Below are 18,850 nucleotides of genomic sequence, written 5' to 3' on the forward strand. Positions count from 1 at the left end.
TATCCCACTAAAGATGGTCCCAAAGGCACTTGGCTATATAACCTAATTTTAATTGGTAGCAGAAATTTTATCAAGGTATTTTATTCTTTATCTACCCTCACTGTATGGTGCAGAAAGCAAAACTGTGTCTTTGGCTACTGCAAGTGAACCTATTCCTTTCTAGTTCTAAGCATACTGCCTTTCCACATGAATGCAGGGGAATTTATCCTGCTGCATAAAGTCTGTCCATCAGGGAAAGGTCCATCTGGCATCTGGCTATTTACCTTACAATGAAACATCAGTGCTTTCATGTGTTATTTCTCCTACGTTTGTATGCATTTAAAGGAAGATAGCAAAGAAAATGCTGTCACACACACGCACTCCTCACTCCATAAGACTAACTTCACAGTCCTTAGTATCTGGGAGCTCCTTAAGAGCAGAGGTCATGGGGTGTCTGGGTGGCTCAGTTGGTTAAGTGTGTCTGACTCTTGATTTTGGCTCAGGGTCATGAGATTGAGCCCCACGTCAGGCTCTACACTCTGTGTGGACTCTACTTGAGATTCTCTCTCTGCCCCTCACCCTGCTCACTCTCTCTCTCTCTAAATGGATAAAGTTAAAAAAAAAAAAAAAAAAAGAGCAGAAGTCATGTTTTATCTGTGCTTTATGACCCCCAGAGTGCTACATTTTGGCTCATTTGGTTTGTATTCTCAGCAGCAGAAAACGGAAGGACCATTTCCTGCTAAATTTTCAACAGAGTTAACAATGGCAGAACAGTTTAAGAACATACCAGCAAGGCATGCCAGGCTGGCTCAGTCAGAGGAGCATGTGACTCTTGATCTCGGGGTCATGAGTTTGAGCCCCATGTTGGGTGTTAAATAAATAAAAGTTAAAAAAAAAAAAAAAAACATACCAGCAAAAGGAAGCAGTCTGTGCCACATGGTTCTGGTTCAATCTTGATCTCTTTGTTCTTGCGTTTATATACATTAGGGGTAGCGTGAAAAGCTGGAAAAAACAGAACTGTCCTGTTTCCAATGGTTCATCCACTTGATAGGATGGGGAAGAACAAAACTGAATTAGGGAGCCATTGTGGGAAAATTTAGATATAATCAGCTACCATCAGGGTGCACGAAATTTAATCATTTCTGACATCAACAATCCTTTCAAAGCTAATAGGTACTCAGGGACACTTAGGTTGCTGGTTATTCTGTCCTAACCATGCAAAGCACATCACACTACAACTGAACAAGTGAATATCGAACCGGGCCTTTGTAAAACCATCATCTGATCAGAAGCCAGGAACTCTGTATGATTAACTGAAATAAACAGAAGGAAATGGAGTCTGGGGATGGAGAAGAGGAGAGCATTTCAGAGTCGCCCCACTCACGGTGAAGGAAGCAGTCGTATTTGAAGCAGCGTCGACAAAACAGTGTGTGGAAGGAGTGCAGAGACTGCTCCCGCTGCACGGACTTGGCATTGGGGCCGTCGATGTTGGGTGTGCACTGAGGGGGAAGGGCATTGGGGTCTGACATCTCCGTTAGCTCTCGATACCTATTTTTAAAAAGAGAGATAAGAATTCCTTCCAAGGAAATGTCTTCGCTGAGAAAATACAGACTGCATACTGCCACTCATCCAGGTGCATACTGCCACTCATCCAGGTACAGCCTGCCAAGGGAGGATGGGTTTTTTATGGGCTTCGTTGATGACGGAAGGGTGTATAACTAAGTGGATATGTCATTGCAATTGTGCTGGGCTGGGCATATGTCTGAAAGCAAAGAGAGGGAAAGATTTGGTAAGTATGGTGCTGGAGTAACTCTCCAGAAAAATGGCAGAATTTAAAAAGTTCTCTGTCCAAACTTATTTAAAATCCAGCAATGGTGACCCTTGATATGGGAATGGGCATTTAGAGGTAAGCAGGCAAGCAGGAAATAATCAGAAGTGCAAGCAAATCACAGTGTACTTACCAGAAACAAGGCTTTTTATTAACCAAAAATAGGCTTGAATAACAGTTTTGCCTGAGCACTCTACATGGCCTGAGTGGGACAGCTTTCCCTACCTCTCCTTCATGTCATCTGGAACACCATTCTCAGGGAACATCGAGGCAATTGCACTGAAGATCATGTCATTTGGGAACTGTTTCTTGGAACTCTTTTTGTTGCCTGAATTGGAAATGACAAAAGACTCCTGAGTGCTATAATCAGAGTATGCAAACAAAACTGTTTGGTCATTTTCCCTTAGGTCACAGCATTTTGATTAGAGCGGCTTTGTTAACCTAACCACTGACTGTTTAGGAACACATAAAGAAGGTCAGTGCTACCTGGACTTATCTAATAGGCTACCAGTAATAAGGAAATCAGAGTCATGTATACGTTAATGACAAAACCCACAGTCCAAGACGGAAACTAGAGGGAAAAACATGAGTTTTCGTGGAGAGATGTGAATATTGAAGAATACCACCATAATGATGGTGCTGAAAAATAAGACAGTGACACTATGTCCCCAGACATCTAATTACATAACAGAGAGCATAATTAAACATTAAGTTAATTAAATATTAACAACACAGTAAGATGCTTATGATAGAAGATCAAATAAAAAGGGATATAAAATTGTGTTTGGGAGGGGGCATGATCCCATTTCACATGATGCATATAAACATGTTGATTTATACATGTACTTTATTATTTATTTATTTATTTTTAAAGATTTTATTTTTTGAGAGAGAGAGAGAGACAGTGAGAGAGGGAACACAAGCAGGGGGAGTGGGAGAGGGAGAAGCAGGCTTCCCGCAGAACAGGGAGCCTGATGTGGGGCTTGATCCCAGGACCCTGGGATCATGACCTGAGCCAAAGACAGCCGCTTAACGACTGAGCCACTGAGGCGCCCCATACATGTACTTTAAAAAGCCTGAGATAGGGCGCCTGGGTGGCTCAGTTGGTTAAGCGACTGCCTTAGGCTCAGGTCATGATCCTGGAGTCCCGGGATCGAGTCCCACATCGGGATCCCTGCTCAGCAGGGAGTCTGCTTCTCCCTCTGACCCTCTTCCCTCTTGTGCTCTCTATCTCTCATTCTCTAATAAATAAATAAAATCTTTAAAAATAAAATAAAAATAAAATAAAAAGCCTGAGATACACACGCACACACATTTTTTAGATCTAGAAGGAAATATTAATGCTGATTATTCCTCGATAGTAAGATTATAGGATAATTATATTTTCTTCTTTATAACTTTCCATGTTTCCCAAACACACTACTTTGTTTTCCTTTTAAGTGGACCAAATGAGAAGCACCAACAGCCTTTAATAATCAACAGTTCTGTTTCTCCCTTCTTCCCTCTCCCTGTCACTTTCAAAATGGAATATTTACCTTCAAGAGCATGTCTTTTTCTCTTTCTTGTTACTGGCAGATCTTCTTTGCTATCATCTTGCTTTCCATCTGAGGTGTCATTGTGCCCTTCCTCCTCCTCATCTGAGTATTGATTCAGAGCATCTACCAACTCCAGGAAAACTGCATCACTAATCAGGACAGATCCAGGGATCATCTCTGGAACATAAAGATTAGATGGATGAGCAGTGATTATTTCATGCTCCATTAGTCCTTCTAGGAAGATTTTCTTGTACTCACTCCTGAGGCCTAGACAGAATACACATGTACATTTTTATATGAACAACCAGGAAATTACAATAATTTGATTGACTCTTATAATGGCAACAGTTCAGCTGGCTGGAGTGGGAAATCCAATTATATAGGCTTTATTCTTATTAGGGTAGTTCATTCCTCAGTCACAGATCAACCTGTATCTATGGTCCAAAATCTCAAAAAAGTGTACAAACAATACAGATGGAACAGAGAAAGAATGATAACATGAAAATGTACTTGGTTTTGCTGCTGATGGCTTGGTAGTGACTTCTTTGAATCAAAAGACAGCATTATCTTCCTAAAATCATACTATATAGGGTTACACTAAAACCTAGGATAACGTCTTTGAACACTAGGGGGCGCTGTGGGTAGACAATGCATTTTCAACAGTACCCACAAGTGTCAAAACAGCTGGTGAGGCCATTGGTTTGCAAAACCATGGGGAGTCTCTCCCCATCTTTCCACTTCTTACACACTGGCAGCCCTTTCTAGAACTACAACTAGATCCGAATGACTCACTTTCAGGATCGTCAGAATATTATAAGCAATTTCTGGGAGTTCCAGGGCATATCTGGATCAAAGTAGGACAGAGAGATTATGCTCACTGCCATTCTCAGAGAAATGAAGAACAAAATGGCTTTGGATGGATTTATGGAAAACTCCTAAGATCATACTTCTTTGTGCACTAAACTTTCTCTCCAGCTACTGATTACTATATATATAAAATCATTTTATGTCCCAACTCTTTTCTTCTTAATTTACATTTATTTTAATCTTTTATTTAAATTCAATTTAGTTAACATATAGAGTATTATCAGTTTCAGGGGTAAAACTTAGTGATTCATCAGCCGCATGTAACACTCAGTGTTCCCCACTCCTTTTAAATTTAACTGGGGGGGCACCTGGGTGGCCTAGTCAGATAAGCATCCTACTCTTGGTTTTGGCTCAGGTCATTATCTCCGGGTCACGGGATTAAGCCCTGCATTGGCTCCACGCTCAGCGGAGTCCGCTTAAGACTCTCTCCCTCTCCTTTGGCCCCTCCCTCTCTCTAAAATAAATAATCAATCTATCTATCTATCTATCTGACTGAGGACATTCCCCCCCCGAGGACATTTTTAATATAAAATGTTTACTCCTAGCCATGTGATGACACTGAAATATTCTTCAGCCTATACACACGAGGCAGCAGATAAAAGGAAGATGATGACATACCAAAGAAGGGGCACCACTCTAATAAAGTTTTCTCCCAAAGAACCCAGCACCGCTACCTTCTTCACCATGGACTTTCCCGTCGTAGTTATTGATTAGCTCCTCAATGAAAGTCTCATCTTCTTCTTTCACCTCATCTCCCATGTAGGGAATATTGCACAAAACTGTCTCATCTTCTACCTGAAATCAAACCAGATGTGATTCATTCCATGAATCCACTATGCTTCTCCTCTTTCCTGTTTAATGGAATCTCTGCTGGGTCATTTTTGCGGCTTGAATTTCCTGAAAACGCCTTTGGTTACAGAGTTTCCTGCATTTTTAAAGACTGGCCATTTTGTTTTGCCAGCAAAACCTCAGGTGGGAGGGGGCAATGTTACTCTTAGGGAAAAAAGTAAGTTTAACTACTTGAGGATATCAACCACCAAATGTTTGGCCTGATACTAACAATGATATTTCCACCAACAACTAGAATCTAACAGCATACTTATTATTCACTGTGATTCCACCTATTATCTAATTTTATCTACTAAACATCATTGTAAAACAGGTACAAATATCATTTAAACAACAGTCTAAAAATTCTTCAATTTTAATTCTTAAGTGGAGACACACAGATGAAAAGGAAGGCTTCCAAGAGTATAATCTACAATATAACTAGAACAGTTAGTACAGAAACTGGGCAACCATAAAGCTTCTGGATATTCTATTATACAGACTAAGCCTAACCTCCCATAATCATAATAAAAAACTATGATTAAAACTCATGTCAATCACACTCAGTGGGAACTTAAAGTCAATTGCAGCATGAGCTATGAACATTTCCTGGCTAAAGAAACAATACTAATGGATTTTTGGTATTGTTGTTGTTCAGCAGAAAACACGGTCATTTACCTCACTGATATGAGGAATTCTTAATCTCAGGAAACAAACTGAGGGTTGCTGGAGTGGTGAGGGGGGGTGGGAGGGATGGGTGGCTGGGTGATAGACATTGGGGAGGGTATGTGCTATGGTGAGCGCTGTGAATTGTGCAAGACCGTTGAATCACAGATCTGTACCTCTGAAACAAATAATGCAATATATGTTAAGAAAAAAAAAAAAGATAGCAGGAGGGGAAGAATGAAGGGGGGGAGACCAACCATGAGAGACGATGGACTCTGAAAAACAAACTGAGGGTTCTAGAGGGGAGGGGTGTGGGGGGATGGGTTAGCCTGGTGATGGGTATTAAAGAGGTCACGTTCTGCGTGGAGCACTGGGTGTTATGCACAAACAATGAATCATGGAACACTACATCCAAAACTAATGATGTAATGTATGGTGATTAACATAACAATAAAAAATTTAAAAAAAAGAAAACACGGTCATTTTTAATTCCCCAAGTATTAAGTAAAATTACTGTGAAGTTTTATTCTAACAGATGATTCCCTTTTGTAAACCTATATCCTATTCCACTCAGAACTGTCACCAGGCAGATGATAAGCAATGGCAGTATTTAGAGAGGACTGATTATCAGAACCAAAACTAATCCTAGTAGGAATCAGTATAAAGGCCCAGATGAAAGGCTCACGGATCCATGTGCACCTCTGTTATCTCAGTTGCTTTTATAGCGTCTTGTCTTTAGGGGATCAGAAAGGATTGCTCCATCAGCAGGGAGATGTCAACCTCCTTAAGCCTCAAGTGTCTGATTTAGACTGCATTTAACTGCACATGTTACAAAATTGGGCCAAAGTAGTAAGGGAGAATTGGAGTCTTGCCCAGTCTCATTCATTCAAAAAGGAACCCGCATTAACTCAGAAGTACACTTCAGGGAGCATAAAACCTAACAAGTAAGAACAACTTGCTATATATATACACATATATATTTAGAGTAAGCATATTACAACAACAGTCTGCCCTGCATGGCCAAGCTTTGTTAAGTATAATCTGACAACATTTACCCTAAGAGAAGTGCCACCATACGAACATAAGAAAATCATACAGTTTACACAATTACCCCAGTGCTTTCAATACATACCATAAAGTTCTGCTGGAGAGGGGACCAGGAATACATGATGGGAACCAATGCAACTGTGTTCAGAGACCTCATTAACATATGTTGGCTTGCAAATCCTGGGAAAATGCTCTCTATGGTACACTGAAATATAAGCAAAGACAATGGAGAGGCAAAGGCAAGCACACAACCCAAGAGGGAACTGCAGTTTCCTTCCAAATTGATCCCAGTAGTCTTCTAACTCGTACAAGTTAAGAGGGCTTTGTAACAATCAGCTCCTAAGAGGAACCACTGGACTATAAACCACTGCAAAGCAGGAGCTATCTCTTCTTCATCTTTGTGTCATCTACAGACTCCAGCACGGTGCCTTTCACACTCAGCTGGTGTTTATTTCAATTTAAAACTGCTGGTCTCCTTGGGCTGTACACAACAGCAAAGGGCCTCTGAACGTCCTAGGAGATGAGGAAGTTTTCCCGAGGACCTAAACGTTAAGAGAGTTGACATCAACTTAGCTGCAGAGGTGATGGAGACAGTACAGGGGAAGTGAAACAGTATAGAAACTACAGTCATATTCTGTTTTGGAAAAGAAAATTGCTCTCAATACACTATCCACTCTTTATATCTTATTTTATTTTATTTTAATCTATTTATTTTTAAAGATTTTATTTATTTACTTGAGAGAGAGAGAGAGCACAAGATGGGGTGGAGAGGCAGAGGGAGAAGCAGATTTTGCCAAGCAGGGAGCCCGATGCGGGGCTTGATCCCAGGACCCTGGGACCACGACTTGAGCCAAAGGCAGATAGACGCTCAACTGACCGAGCCACCCAGGCGCCCCAACTTTTTATATTTAAAAAATATTATCTCTTTAAGAAACTAGAATGAATTTTAGATTTATAACAAGGAATATCCTTTGATCAGTATATTCCTGTCCATTATCCTGGGCACTTCTTTTCCAATATCAAAGTACCAGACGTGCCAAACAAGGCACAAACAAGGTTGTTTTGAAGCTTGTACACAGAGCCCAGGAAATCAGACACTAAATGTTTTGTTTTTCCTGTTTAAAAAAAAAAACAACACTCATGATTATACTCAGTAACTGAGGAGAATAATAGGTGAATAGACTATTCTTTAAGCTACAGATTTACCATCCTAGTTATTCAAAGCTGACTATAATAGCCGTATCCATTATCCTTATTTATTTTCTAATACATCATGAATACAGAGAACAAACAACTTCAGTCCAAGGAAACGAGGAAGGCTGAGCTTAGACACCCAGAAGTACCTTTTTGAGAAAAGGATGCCCGCTCACGGGCTTCATCAACTGCACAGGTTGGACACGAAGCTTCTTCCATTCTTCATTGAGGATCTGGGTTTTTTCTTGAACCTTTGCAAAATTTGCTACATACAGAGCCTAGAAAAGCCAAGGGGAAAATGGTTGGGATTTCAAGAGAAGAGTTTTAAAAAGCCCAGTCCTCCACATTGGATCAATATATTAAAATAGATAACCCGGGGGTTATTTTTGACCTTGGCGCCCATATTTGCCTGAAGCCGTTTTAGCTGCCGGAGTCGCATGTATTCAGATTTGACTTTTCTTTTCCAGTAAGTGATGCATTTGGACGTTGGGGGATTTGGCATATCCATTTTGCTGTAATCTAAGAGAGTCAGACATGAGAAAAGGCATTTTACTGTCTGGAAATGAAGAATTCCTCAAACTCAAACAAACATGGTCAGTCATGCTTCCATTCCCACTGCATTTACTCATAAAAACACTGTTTAAAGAACCCAAATCTGTGAGTTCAACAAAAGGTTTCAATTAAAAAAAAAAAGATTTCACATCAGTAATCCCTGGCCTGATCACCAAAAAGCTCAGCCTCTGTCCTCCTGTGGTACCTTGTTTTTATTTTTTTAATTTATTTATTTTTAATTTATTCATTTAATACAGAGAGACAGAGAGAGAGAGCATGAGTAGGGAAAGAGGGAGAGGGAGAGGGAGAAACAGACTCCCCACTGAGCAGGGAGCCCGATGTGGGGCTCAAATCCAGGACCCTAGGATCATGACCCGAGCCAAAGGCAGTTGCTTAACCAACTGCACCACCCAGGTGCCCCGCCTACTCAAAACCCTGACTAAGAGAAATGTTCAGCAGGGATCAAGTTAATATCAAAGAGCTTCAGGGGCACCTGGGTGGCTCAGTCGGCTGAGCAATCAACTCTTGGTTTTGACTCAGGTCATGATCTCAGGGTCGTGAGATTGAGCCCCGCACTGGGCTCCCTGCTCAACCCAGAGTCTGCTTGAGACTTTCTCTCTCCCTCTCCCTCTGCCCCTCCTCCCACTCACTCTCTCTCTCAAATAATATTTTAAAAATTAATTTAAAAAAAGAGCTTCATGCATAACTTGCATATAGAACAGAAGACTCCTGCCATGGAAGAAGGAACAAAGTACAGTTATCCCTCTTGTCCACAGAAGATATGTTCCAAGACCCCCAGTGGATGCCTGAAATCATGGACAGTACTGAGCCCTACATATACTGTTTTTCCCTCTACACACACACCTACAATAGAGTTTAATTTATAAATTAGGCACCCAAAGAGATTAACAACAAAAACCAACAATAATATAGAGCAATTATAACAACAAAAAAGAGCTTCATGAAAAGATCCACCCACACTATAAAACTGTACCTGCCAAACTGTCTGAACCCCACCACCACATACCCAGCAATAAAGGTAGGAAATGACAACAGCATAATCTCATCTCCAAGTCAACAGCGAGACACACAGAAATACAACACTGCAAATCATTTGGGGGGGGCGGGGTTTGAATTAAGTTTCAAAGTTCTAAAAAAGTACTTACTGTAACACATTCTACCTACCTCATAGAATGCAAGGGGAAGTGTCTGGTTTTATAATGTGCCTTCTGTTCTTCAGAGGAATGGCAAGACACAAAGGCAAAACAAATGTTCAGCTTTTCAAAAGAGAATAGACAGTGGTTTTGAGTCAATGGAGCATATTTTTAGACCCTGATACTCTCAGTAGGATGCTCACCCAGAACTACACAGACTTTGAGATCTCTGCTATCACTATTTCTACATGTAAGTCAGGTCCCAATCATACTTGATGCCATTTGTCCTTTCTTTTATTAAATTCTATCCTTCCAGTCACGTGTGCAAATATATTCTCACAATTACCAAGTTCATGTTTCTGCTTTACTGAACCAATTTCCAGGCTCAGCCAGCAGACCCATCAATTGTTTTAGATAAAGAACAAATATTAAGTACATGTAAAAATTCAATAAAATCCATGAGGTTATGTTTTTATTCATATTAACTATTGAGATTTCTTAGAGAACTAGTTCAATTTTTTTAAAAGATTTTATTTATTTATTTTGATATATATAGAGAGGGAACACAAGCGGGGGATGGGGTAGAAAGGAAGAAGCAGGCTTCCCGCTGAGCAGGGAGCCCGATGTGGGACTCGATCCCAGGGCCCTGGGATCATGACCTGAGCGGGAGGGCAGATGCTTAACGACTGAGCCACCCAGGCACCCCTAGTTCAATTCATTTCACCTAGCATTTTAAGTTAATGAAAACATTACAAGGAGCTATGAAGAGTCGAAATTTGAAACAGAAACTAAAGTTTCAGGCCTTGTTTTTTAAATTTTATGAAAAAAATTTTCTTTTGGAGTTTAAGAACATATTTCTTTTAAAGAAGTATTTTTTAATTACCTGTTGTTCTCCATAAGGAATGACAGCACTGACAAAAAAACAGCAAAATTTAACCCACTGTTTCACATCTGTCATAATCAGACATGATTATAATATCTCATGCACATGGACTTTAAGAGACTATACCTGATCGTTTCATTTGAAGAACCAAATGGATTAGGGTAATGCGATGTTAAATTTAGAGGATAAAGGAAGGAAAGAAGAGCAAAGAAGCAGACAGGCTCACTGTGTTTACTGTTAACTCAATCAAGTGATTCAAGCTCTTAAAAACAGAACTCCCTGTGAGTTAAATAGTATCTCTCTGGGGTAAGGGAATGAAACAATAACAGCATAATCTAAGAATCTGAATCCCAGACTGCTAAAGTGCTGGGGTTACCAAAAAAAAAAAAAATCTGAATTTCTTTCCCACAAATTACACCATCTCTCTTCCTCCTGCATCTTTTAAATACTTCTCATTCCTCATGGAATGGGGCCAAAAGAGGGGCTTTTTTTTTTTTGAATGATAAAACTATTTAAGTACATACAACACACTCACGTGTAATATTAAGTACATTGCTCATATAATTTCTGTCCTGAACAAGCATAAAAATAGTCTGCTCCAGAAAATTAAAAAATGGTTCAAATCTAGGACAAAACTGCCTCTCTCAAACACCTTAGGTTACCCCTATTGAGACCCAAACGTTATAGATCATAATTCAGTGAGACTTCATAACCTCCTAAAAATTGGTTTTGAACTGCAATCCTTCTCCCATTTTCTGGGGGAGCACATTTCCCTTTTTGCAATAGTAAGCTTATGTCAGGTTGCTCTGTCCATTTAAAACTGGGGATCAAATAATGGAAAAGAATAAAATTCACAGCTGCTAGGGTATGTATGTGTAGATTTCTTAGAGATGGCCACAGAAAAATATCAATATTTTTGTTAAAGAAAGGAGTTATAATTGAAAGGTGATCTACAGTCTGTAAAAAGAGATGACAGGACACACAGTCCAATAATTAATGGCATCATTTCTAATTTTACTCAAGTGCTTTATTTGGCCAGAGGAGTATAAAATACACACAAAAATGCCATTGAATTTTAACCAATCACAATGTAAAATAAGTCACACTTTCTCCTTTTACAATTAATGTGATCTCTGAATCTCATGTGACCATGAGCCAATATTTATTTTGCCTGGCTTTTTAATGGGTCTTCAAGTCTCTAAAAGTTTATTTGGCAGTTGGTCAGTCCCCACTGCATGTATGAGGAAGACAAGACACACTGTTTGGAACAGATAGGTATGATTAAAATAAACACCTGAAACACAGCCGTAAGATGGGTTCTCATAGCATCTGCATTCTGACCAACAACTATCAAGATTTTTTTTTAATTTAAAAAGCAAACAAAAAACTCAGCATTCAGTAGAACATATTTGGAGAAATGGGTTCATTCATCTTGGGTAAAGGGAGTGGCACACAAAAAATACTTTATATTTCTACCAGATGGATTGTTTAGTTACTGACACATGCAAAACAGCCATTTACATTCCAGTTAAGTACTAGGCCAGTACTTTAGAGCTTTTCATTACATTCACTTAAACATTGAAAATAAACTCCAAAACATAGGCTGTTTTGGTCAATAAATTTAAGAATAAGCCTTTATATATGAAAGGCTTATAAATATATGTGTAGAAATAATATAGACATAATATATATAAAATAAAATATAAAATATATAAAAAAACCCTACATATATATATATATATCTCCTCCAACTTAATAATAAGATAACCCAATAGAAAGTTGGCAAAAAATCTGAACAGATACTTCACCAAAAAAAGATAGAGGAATGGCAAATAATTGCACAAAAAGATACTCAATATCACTATTACTCATTAGCGAAGTACAAATTAACACCAAAATGGGAGCGCCTGGGTGGCTCAGTCGTTAAGCGTCTATCTTCGGCTCAGGTTATGATCCTGGGGTCCTGGGATCGAGCCCCGCAACAGGTTCCCTGCTCCACGGGGAGCCTGCTTCTCCCTCTCCCTCTCCCACTCCCCCTGCTTGTGTTCCTTCTCTCGCCGTGTCTCTCTGTCAAATAAATAAATGAATGAATAAAATCTTAAAAAAAAAATAAGTAAATAAAACCAAAATGATGGGGGCGCCTGGGTGGCTCAGTCGATTAAGTGACCAGACTCCGGATTTCAGCTCAGGTCAGGATCTCAGGGTCATGAGATCCAGCCCTGAGTCAGGCTCTGCACTAGAAATGAAAATATATGTCCCCACAAAGACCTCTACACAAATGTTCATAGCACCTTTATTCATAATAGCCAATAAGTAGAAACAACACAAGTATATCTATGAATTGCTGAATGAATACAAATTATAGTATATATGTAGGATGGAATACTACTCAGCAAAGAGGGAATGAAGAGTTCCTCCTTCCTACACATGCACAATATGTCTGAAAAGCATTATGCTAAGTGAAAAAAATCAGACACACAAAAAAACTATGTACTATATGACTCCACTATTAGTGCATTCTACTCGAACGATTCTACAAAGGGCAAATCTACATTGACAGAAAGCAGATCGGTGGTTGCCGGAGGCTGGGGTTGGGGAAAGGAAAGAAGCATAAGGGAACTTTCTTGGGCCTCTGAAAAATGGTCTCTACCATGGCTGTGGTGATGCTTAAATGACTAGGCACTTCTATGAAAACTCACTGAACTGTATATATAAAATGTGAATTTATCATATGTAAATTTTTACTTCAATAAAGCTGATTAAAGAAAAAAGTAAGTCTTTCTTGATGCTAGGTCAATCCAGTAACTTTCTAGGGACCTTTACTATAAAAATCAGTAGGCAGGGGAGCCTGGGTGGCACAGGTTAAATGTCGGACTCTTCATTTCAGCTCCAGTCGTGATCTCAGCATCATGAGATCCTGCCCCACGTCAGGCTCCACGCTCAGTACAGAGTCTGCTTAAGACTCTCTCTCCCTCTGTCCCTCCCCCCTGCTTTCTCTTTCTCTCTCTAAAATAAATAAATAAATCTTTTAAAAAAAATCAGTAGGCAATTCCACCTTTTAAAAAAACTTCGGGTGAGGGCACTTGGGTGGCTCAGTCGGTTAAGCGTCTGCCTTTGCCTCAGGTTATCATCCCTGGGATCTGGTCCTGCAACAGGCTCCCTGCTCAGCAGGAGTCTGCTTCTCCCTCTACTCCTCCCCGCTGCTAGTGATCTCTCTCTCTCTCATGCTCTCTCTCAAATAAATAAAATCTTAAAAAAAAAAAAACTTTGAGTGACTTCACAATGAATAATAACAGAATGATCAATCCTGGTTCATTAACTGTAAAAAAATGTTACCTGTATGCTAATGTAAGATGTTAATAATAAGGGAAACTGGATATGGAATCTATGGAAACTCCTTCTACTACCCTTATTTTTTTTTTTAATTTAAAACTGTTCTAAAAAATTGTTTATTTTTTTAAAAAGTTGGTAATTGGAAATAAGAACTACCTTATTGGGGTACTGGGGTGGCTTGGTCGGTTAAGGGACCGGCTCCTGACTTCAGCTTGGGTCATGGATCTCAGGATTGTGGGGTTGTGGGATCGAGTCCCGGGTGGGACTCTGTGCTCAGTGAGGAGTCTGAGATTTTCTCCCTCCCTCCCCCCAACCTAAAATAAATAAATAAATCTTTAAAAAAATAATAACTACCTTATTTACATGTCAAATCTCCACAAAAAAAGAAAGTTTATAAAAACTGAAATCTTTCCCCAGAAAACTGGATCTCAATTTGTTTCAAAGGCTAAAACTGGAAGATAGTCTGTCACTAGTTGGAAATGGGAAAACTTTATTGAAGTGTTTGGAGATAAAACATTTAAAGAACAATATTCTTAAATTTAGAGAGGTTAAGATCAGGATATTAAAGTTCCAAACTATGAAGTTCTTTCACCCACATAAAGGGACCCCTTTGCAGAAAGAGCTTCTCTTTGGGGCAAGTTCAACATCTTTACTACTTTCTTTTACAACAAATAATTCTATCAAACGACAGGCTAAGTAAGGCTTCAGAGGCAGATGGCACTGTAGATTTTTTAATTTTCCATCTCATTCTTTCCTTTTTAGCTCATGGTGGAGTTGAAACAAACAATAGGGGTGAATCTATCTCTGCAAAGAGCTCTAGAAACACAATTGAGTCATTTCGGTGATCACCAACTTCATCAACATTCCATTAAAATCAACTCTGTGGCTAAGTACACAGCCTGATAGATCCTGCAATTAGGATTTTTAAGCACATCTTTAATTTATACCCTCCCACTCGTCCAAGTTATTTACATTTGTTATTAGTTTGAGCTTCTGGGCACTCTGCATGTAGAAAGAACCTTACTAACAGGAAGCTGTGATCCTGAATTCTTATTTAAAAGAAAATTATAGCATTAATATTTTTTAGCATTGCTTAAGAGAATCAGGTCATTTGCACTGGAGACAATGGTGGTAAAAATTAAAGCAGGATGAGTCTTTAGGAGACCCATAGGAAAATGCTGGCTCTCAGGATATGTAATGCTGACTTAGAAGAGTTAAAGCAGTCTCCTAACAGGCTAGAGTCCTACCTTGGCTGGTTCTGTACTACACTAGCACAAAGCCTAATCTTCAGTGATTGCTCATTATCATTTAATAAAAAGACTTTTTAGTTATTCCATTTCAAATCAAAGTATTAAGGCAAGTGTGAGAACAACACACAGGAGGCACTAAACCCCAACTACCAGGGCACCTGCGTGGCTCAGTCGTTAAGCGTCTGCCTTCGGCTCAGGTCATGATCTCAGGGTCCTGGGATGGAGCCCCACATCGGGCTCCCTGCTCAGCGGAGAGTCTGCTTCTCTCTCTACCCCTCCCCCTCCCACTCTCTCTCTCAGATAAATAAAATCTTAAACACACACACACACACACACACACACAAACAACTACCCATTCAGTAATTCATGATTTTAAGGTTTGGAGCACTGAGGTCCCAAATGACAGGCTGATGGAGTAAAGAGGTAGGAAGGAACCAATATTCAGATATTGTTTGGACAAATTAAAAAAAAAAAGCTAGGGACTTTCTGGAATGGAGGCATTCCCTAAGAGCAGTTTCTCCTTTTTAAACCTTCCCCTCAATCCTAATCCTCCTCTTCACCTTTCTCCATACCCTTTCTTCCCCTTTCTTTTTAGTTTTTAACTACCCTATGTAGAAAATGTAATGTGTTTGTAGTGTTGCCGCCTCAAATCTTTTTTGGTAAGTTGCTAGCCAACAGTTAGAAACTTTTTACATTTAGTCCAAGACAGGACAAAGATACACTTAATGAAATGAAGTGTTACATGCTTCAATAAGACACAAAGCAAGGGCAGAACTGTTACCCACAGGACTAAGGAAACCAAATTTTTGATCTCAAGAATTAAATAGACAGGGGCGCCTGGGTGGCTCAGTCGTTAAGCGTCTGCCTTTGGCTCAGGTCACAATCCCAGGGTCCTGGGATCGAGCCCCACGTCAGGCTCTCTGCTCGTCAGGCTCCCTGCTCCGCTGGAGGCCTACTTCTCCCTCCCCCACTCCCCCTGCTTGTGTTCCCTGTCTCGCTGTGTCTCTCTCTGTCAAATAAATAAAATCTTAAAAAAAAAGAATTAAATAGACAAAATTGATTATTTTAAATTGTTTTTAAAAGGCATGCTAGTTCATGGGGCGCCTGGGTGGCTCAGTCAGTTAAGCGGCTGCCTTTGGCTCAGGTCATGATCCCAGGGTCCTGGGATCGAGCCCCTGGGATCCTCGCTTAGCGGAGAGCCTGCTTCTCTCTCTCCCTCTGCCTGCCTCTCTGCCTGCTTGTGCTCTCTATCTCTCTGTCAAAGAAATAAATAAAATAAAAAATCTTCCTCCCCCCAAGATTTTATCTATTTATTTGACAGGGAGAGACACAGCGAGAACAGGAACACAAGCAGGGGGAGTGAGAGAGGGAGAAGCAGGCTTCCCGCCGAGCAGGGAGCCCGATGTGGGGCTAGATCCCAGGACCCTGGGATCGTGACCTGAGCCAAAGGCAGCCGCTTAACCGACTGAGCCACCCAGGCACCCAATAAAAAAAAATCTTAAAAAAAAAAAAGGCATGCTAGTTCAAAGGCAAGTAAGTATAAGGGAAACAAGTCTGACCACATTTTCTCACTTTTTCCCTTCTCATGAAAGTCTTCTTGGGAGTAAAATTTCATTTTTTAATCCGAGGCTCCTTATTCTATTGCTGTTTCAAAGAGAATTAAAGTTAACACCATAGTGAATAAGTTATTTCCACTTCAGGGAGTTTTGCGCTTTAGCATCAAGTTCCATGATGGGTCTAAAAGTGCTCTGCCAGTTCGTAGCAGAACTAGGATCCAGACTTCCAGACTCCAAGTTCCAGAGATCTACCCACTATTTATTTATTGCACAAATACTTACTGAGCACCTAACAATGTGCCTGGCACTATTTTAGGTGCTTCGGTTATATCAGTGAATAAAACAGGCAAACATCCCTGCCTCGGAGGGTTAATTTACAGTGGCTGTGAGACACACACTCATCCTAACAGTATTATTACATTTACATTTTTATAGATGGTCCTTTCCTCTATTATAAGTGTTTTAAAAGGGGGAAAAAAAGTACTTATCTCCTAACGTACACCTTCTTCTATGTAAGTAAGTAATCTCTTTTATCACTGCCACACCATCCCAGCCCTGTGGATTCCAAGGCTTAAAATAGACAAGCTCTCACAGAAACCTCTGATAGAGTTAGCACCTTCTCCGGCTGGAAACTTCCTTCAGTGCCGGTTTCCTAAACTTAAAAGCACCGGTGGGGGTGGGAGCTCTCTTCAAAGACATCACTGCAGTAACCGAGGAGGAAGAGACCACACTTTCCACACCGTCTTTGCACACACCCAGTTGTTCATCGACCTCGGTTCTTTTCTCTCAACCGCGCCCCTCAATTGCGAGGCTCCCCACCCAGCTACCCCATTTACAATCCTACCTGTCACCCATCAAAAGCCCACTCTCCATATTCCACCGGAATACTAACATCCTTCTACATCCCTTTCCCTCCCCGCCCCCGAAACAATTTCTCAGTAAGAAATAAGTTTGTCCCGCATTTCTAACTGCCATGTCCCAAATACAACACCTTGCCTTTGCTTCAAGGCGCTTCCCCTTCTATCACTCGATCCTCAGGAGAGTTCTGGGGTGGGCAGGGATTGGCGCGAGACCAAATTTAGAGAGAAGCGGCCAGCCTGCTACGCGGAGCCGGGACGGGGTAGAGGCGTGCGAGGCGCCTAGCGCGCAAACGTGAAGAGGCACTCCGCACCCGCTGGACCCCGAAAGTGCGCGCCCCCTTTTATTTTGAGCCTAGGAACCTCCCTCGCCTCACGTTGGCCCCAGCCCTGTTTTTACTGCCACCCCTTCCTCAACACCCCCAAAGTCATCACAAACAGCCCCCGCGTCTAGCCCTCCCAGTGCATAGCCCCAAGTCCCTGGGAGTCCACCTCGCTAACGGCCCCCACAGGTGCCACCGCCCACCCGCGCCCTCTCCGCTCTGGGGCTCCCGCCCACCCGCCCCACCCCGCCCTCCAACGGGAGTCCCCATCCCCGGGCCCGCCCTCGCCGCTCCTCCCCCGGACACACCGCCTGTCCTCCCTGCCTCAGACGCGGTCCTCGCCGGGGGCTCGTTCGTCCCATCGCCCCCTTTCCTCCAGCCCTCGGATGGGGAGGGGGCGCCCCGCTACCCCCGGCCAGGCAGGCAGTGTGTCCCTCCGCTTCCTCCCAATTCTCTGACCCCTTCGCCTCTCCCTCCCTCAGGCCACGGGTGGCGAGGTGCCGAGGCCCGGCCCCACCGCCCGGCCCGGGCTTGTTTACTCACTCACCCTCCATCCCGAGCCGCAGGGACCCGCCGCTAGGACGCCTGCGCGCCGCGGCCCCGCCCCCGCGCCGCGGCCCCGCCCCGCGCCTCCTCCCGGCGCCTGCGCACTGCGCCGCCCGCGCCCCTCCCGTGGGGCCACCTGGGCTTCCTTCTTCGCACGTCTGTCGTTTGGCGCCAATACTCCGAACTCAGGAGTCCCAGGTGATGCCGTCCGAGTCGGACGGTTTCCAAGTCGGCTCTGTCAGGGGACGGGAAGGGCTTTCAGGGAGCCTCCCAGAGCTACTAATATCTTCTGGAGACCCTATCCAGCGGTTGCACCATCCTCACAGGCTGGCGACAAGCCACGTTTCACTTCAGCATTTGAAACCAACCCGGAACCCCTTCATACTGATCCCTCACACCTACCAATACCTCCAAACACCCGTCTACGAGCTCTAAATTATCCTTCTTGCTTT

General features: G+C 41.9%; 1 protein-coding gene across 5 annotated transcripts in view; it reads right to left on the minus strand.

Moving 5' to 3' along the window:
- EZH1 (enhancer of zeste 1 polycomb repressive complex 2 subunit) overlaps positions 1-18,644 on the minus strand; it is a 31,218-nt gene extending 12,574 nt beyond the window's left edge. The window contains exons 1-10 of one of the 5 annotated variants that reach the window (XM_025861869.2): positions 18,535-18,644; positions 9,682-9,773; positions 8,336-8,463; positions 8,094-8,222; positions 6,836-6,955; positions 4,884-5,004; positions 3,343-3,519; positions 2,033-2,135; positions 1,364-1,527; positions 890-981 (exon numbers count right to left, since the gene is read on the minus strand). In XM_025861869.2, the coding sequence (XP_025717654.1) occupies positions 890-981; positions 1,364-1,527; positions 2,033-2,135; positions 3,343-3,519; positions 4,884-5,004; positions 6,836-6,955; positions 8,094-8,222; positions 8,336-8,452 (1,023 nt within the window). In that variant the 5' untranslated portion in view covers positions 8,453-8,463; positions 9,682-9,773; positions 18,535-18,644. The other 4 variants (XM_073889471.1, XM_025861866.2, XM_025861868.2 and 1 more) reach the window with 4 other exon arrangements.
- Positions 18,645-18,850: the final 206 nt, after the last annotated feature.

This window comes from Callorhinus ursinus, unplaced genomic scaffold (assembly GCF_003265705.2).
Source record: "Callorhinus ursinus isolate GAN/ISIS: 27379988/994484 unplaced genomic scaffold, GSC_fseal_2.0 scaffold108, whole genome shotgun sequence".
NCBI classification, from domain to species: domain Eukaryota; kingdom Metazoa; phylum Chordata; class Mammalia; order Carnivora; family Otariidae; genus Callorhinus; species Callorhinus ursinus.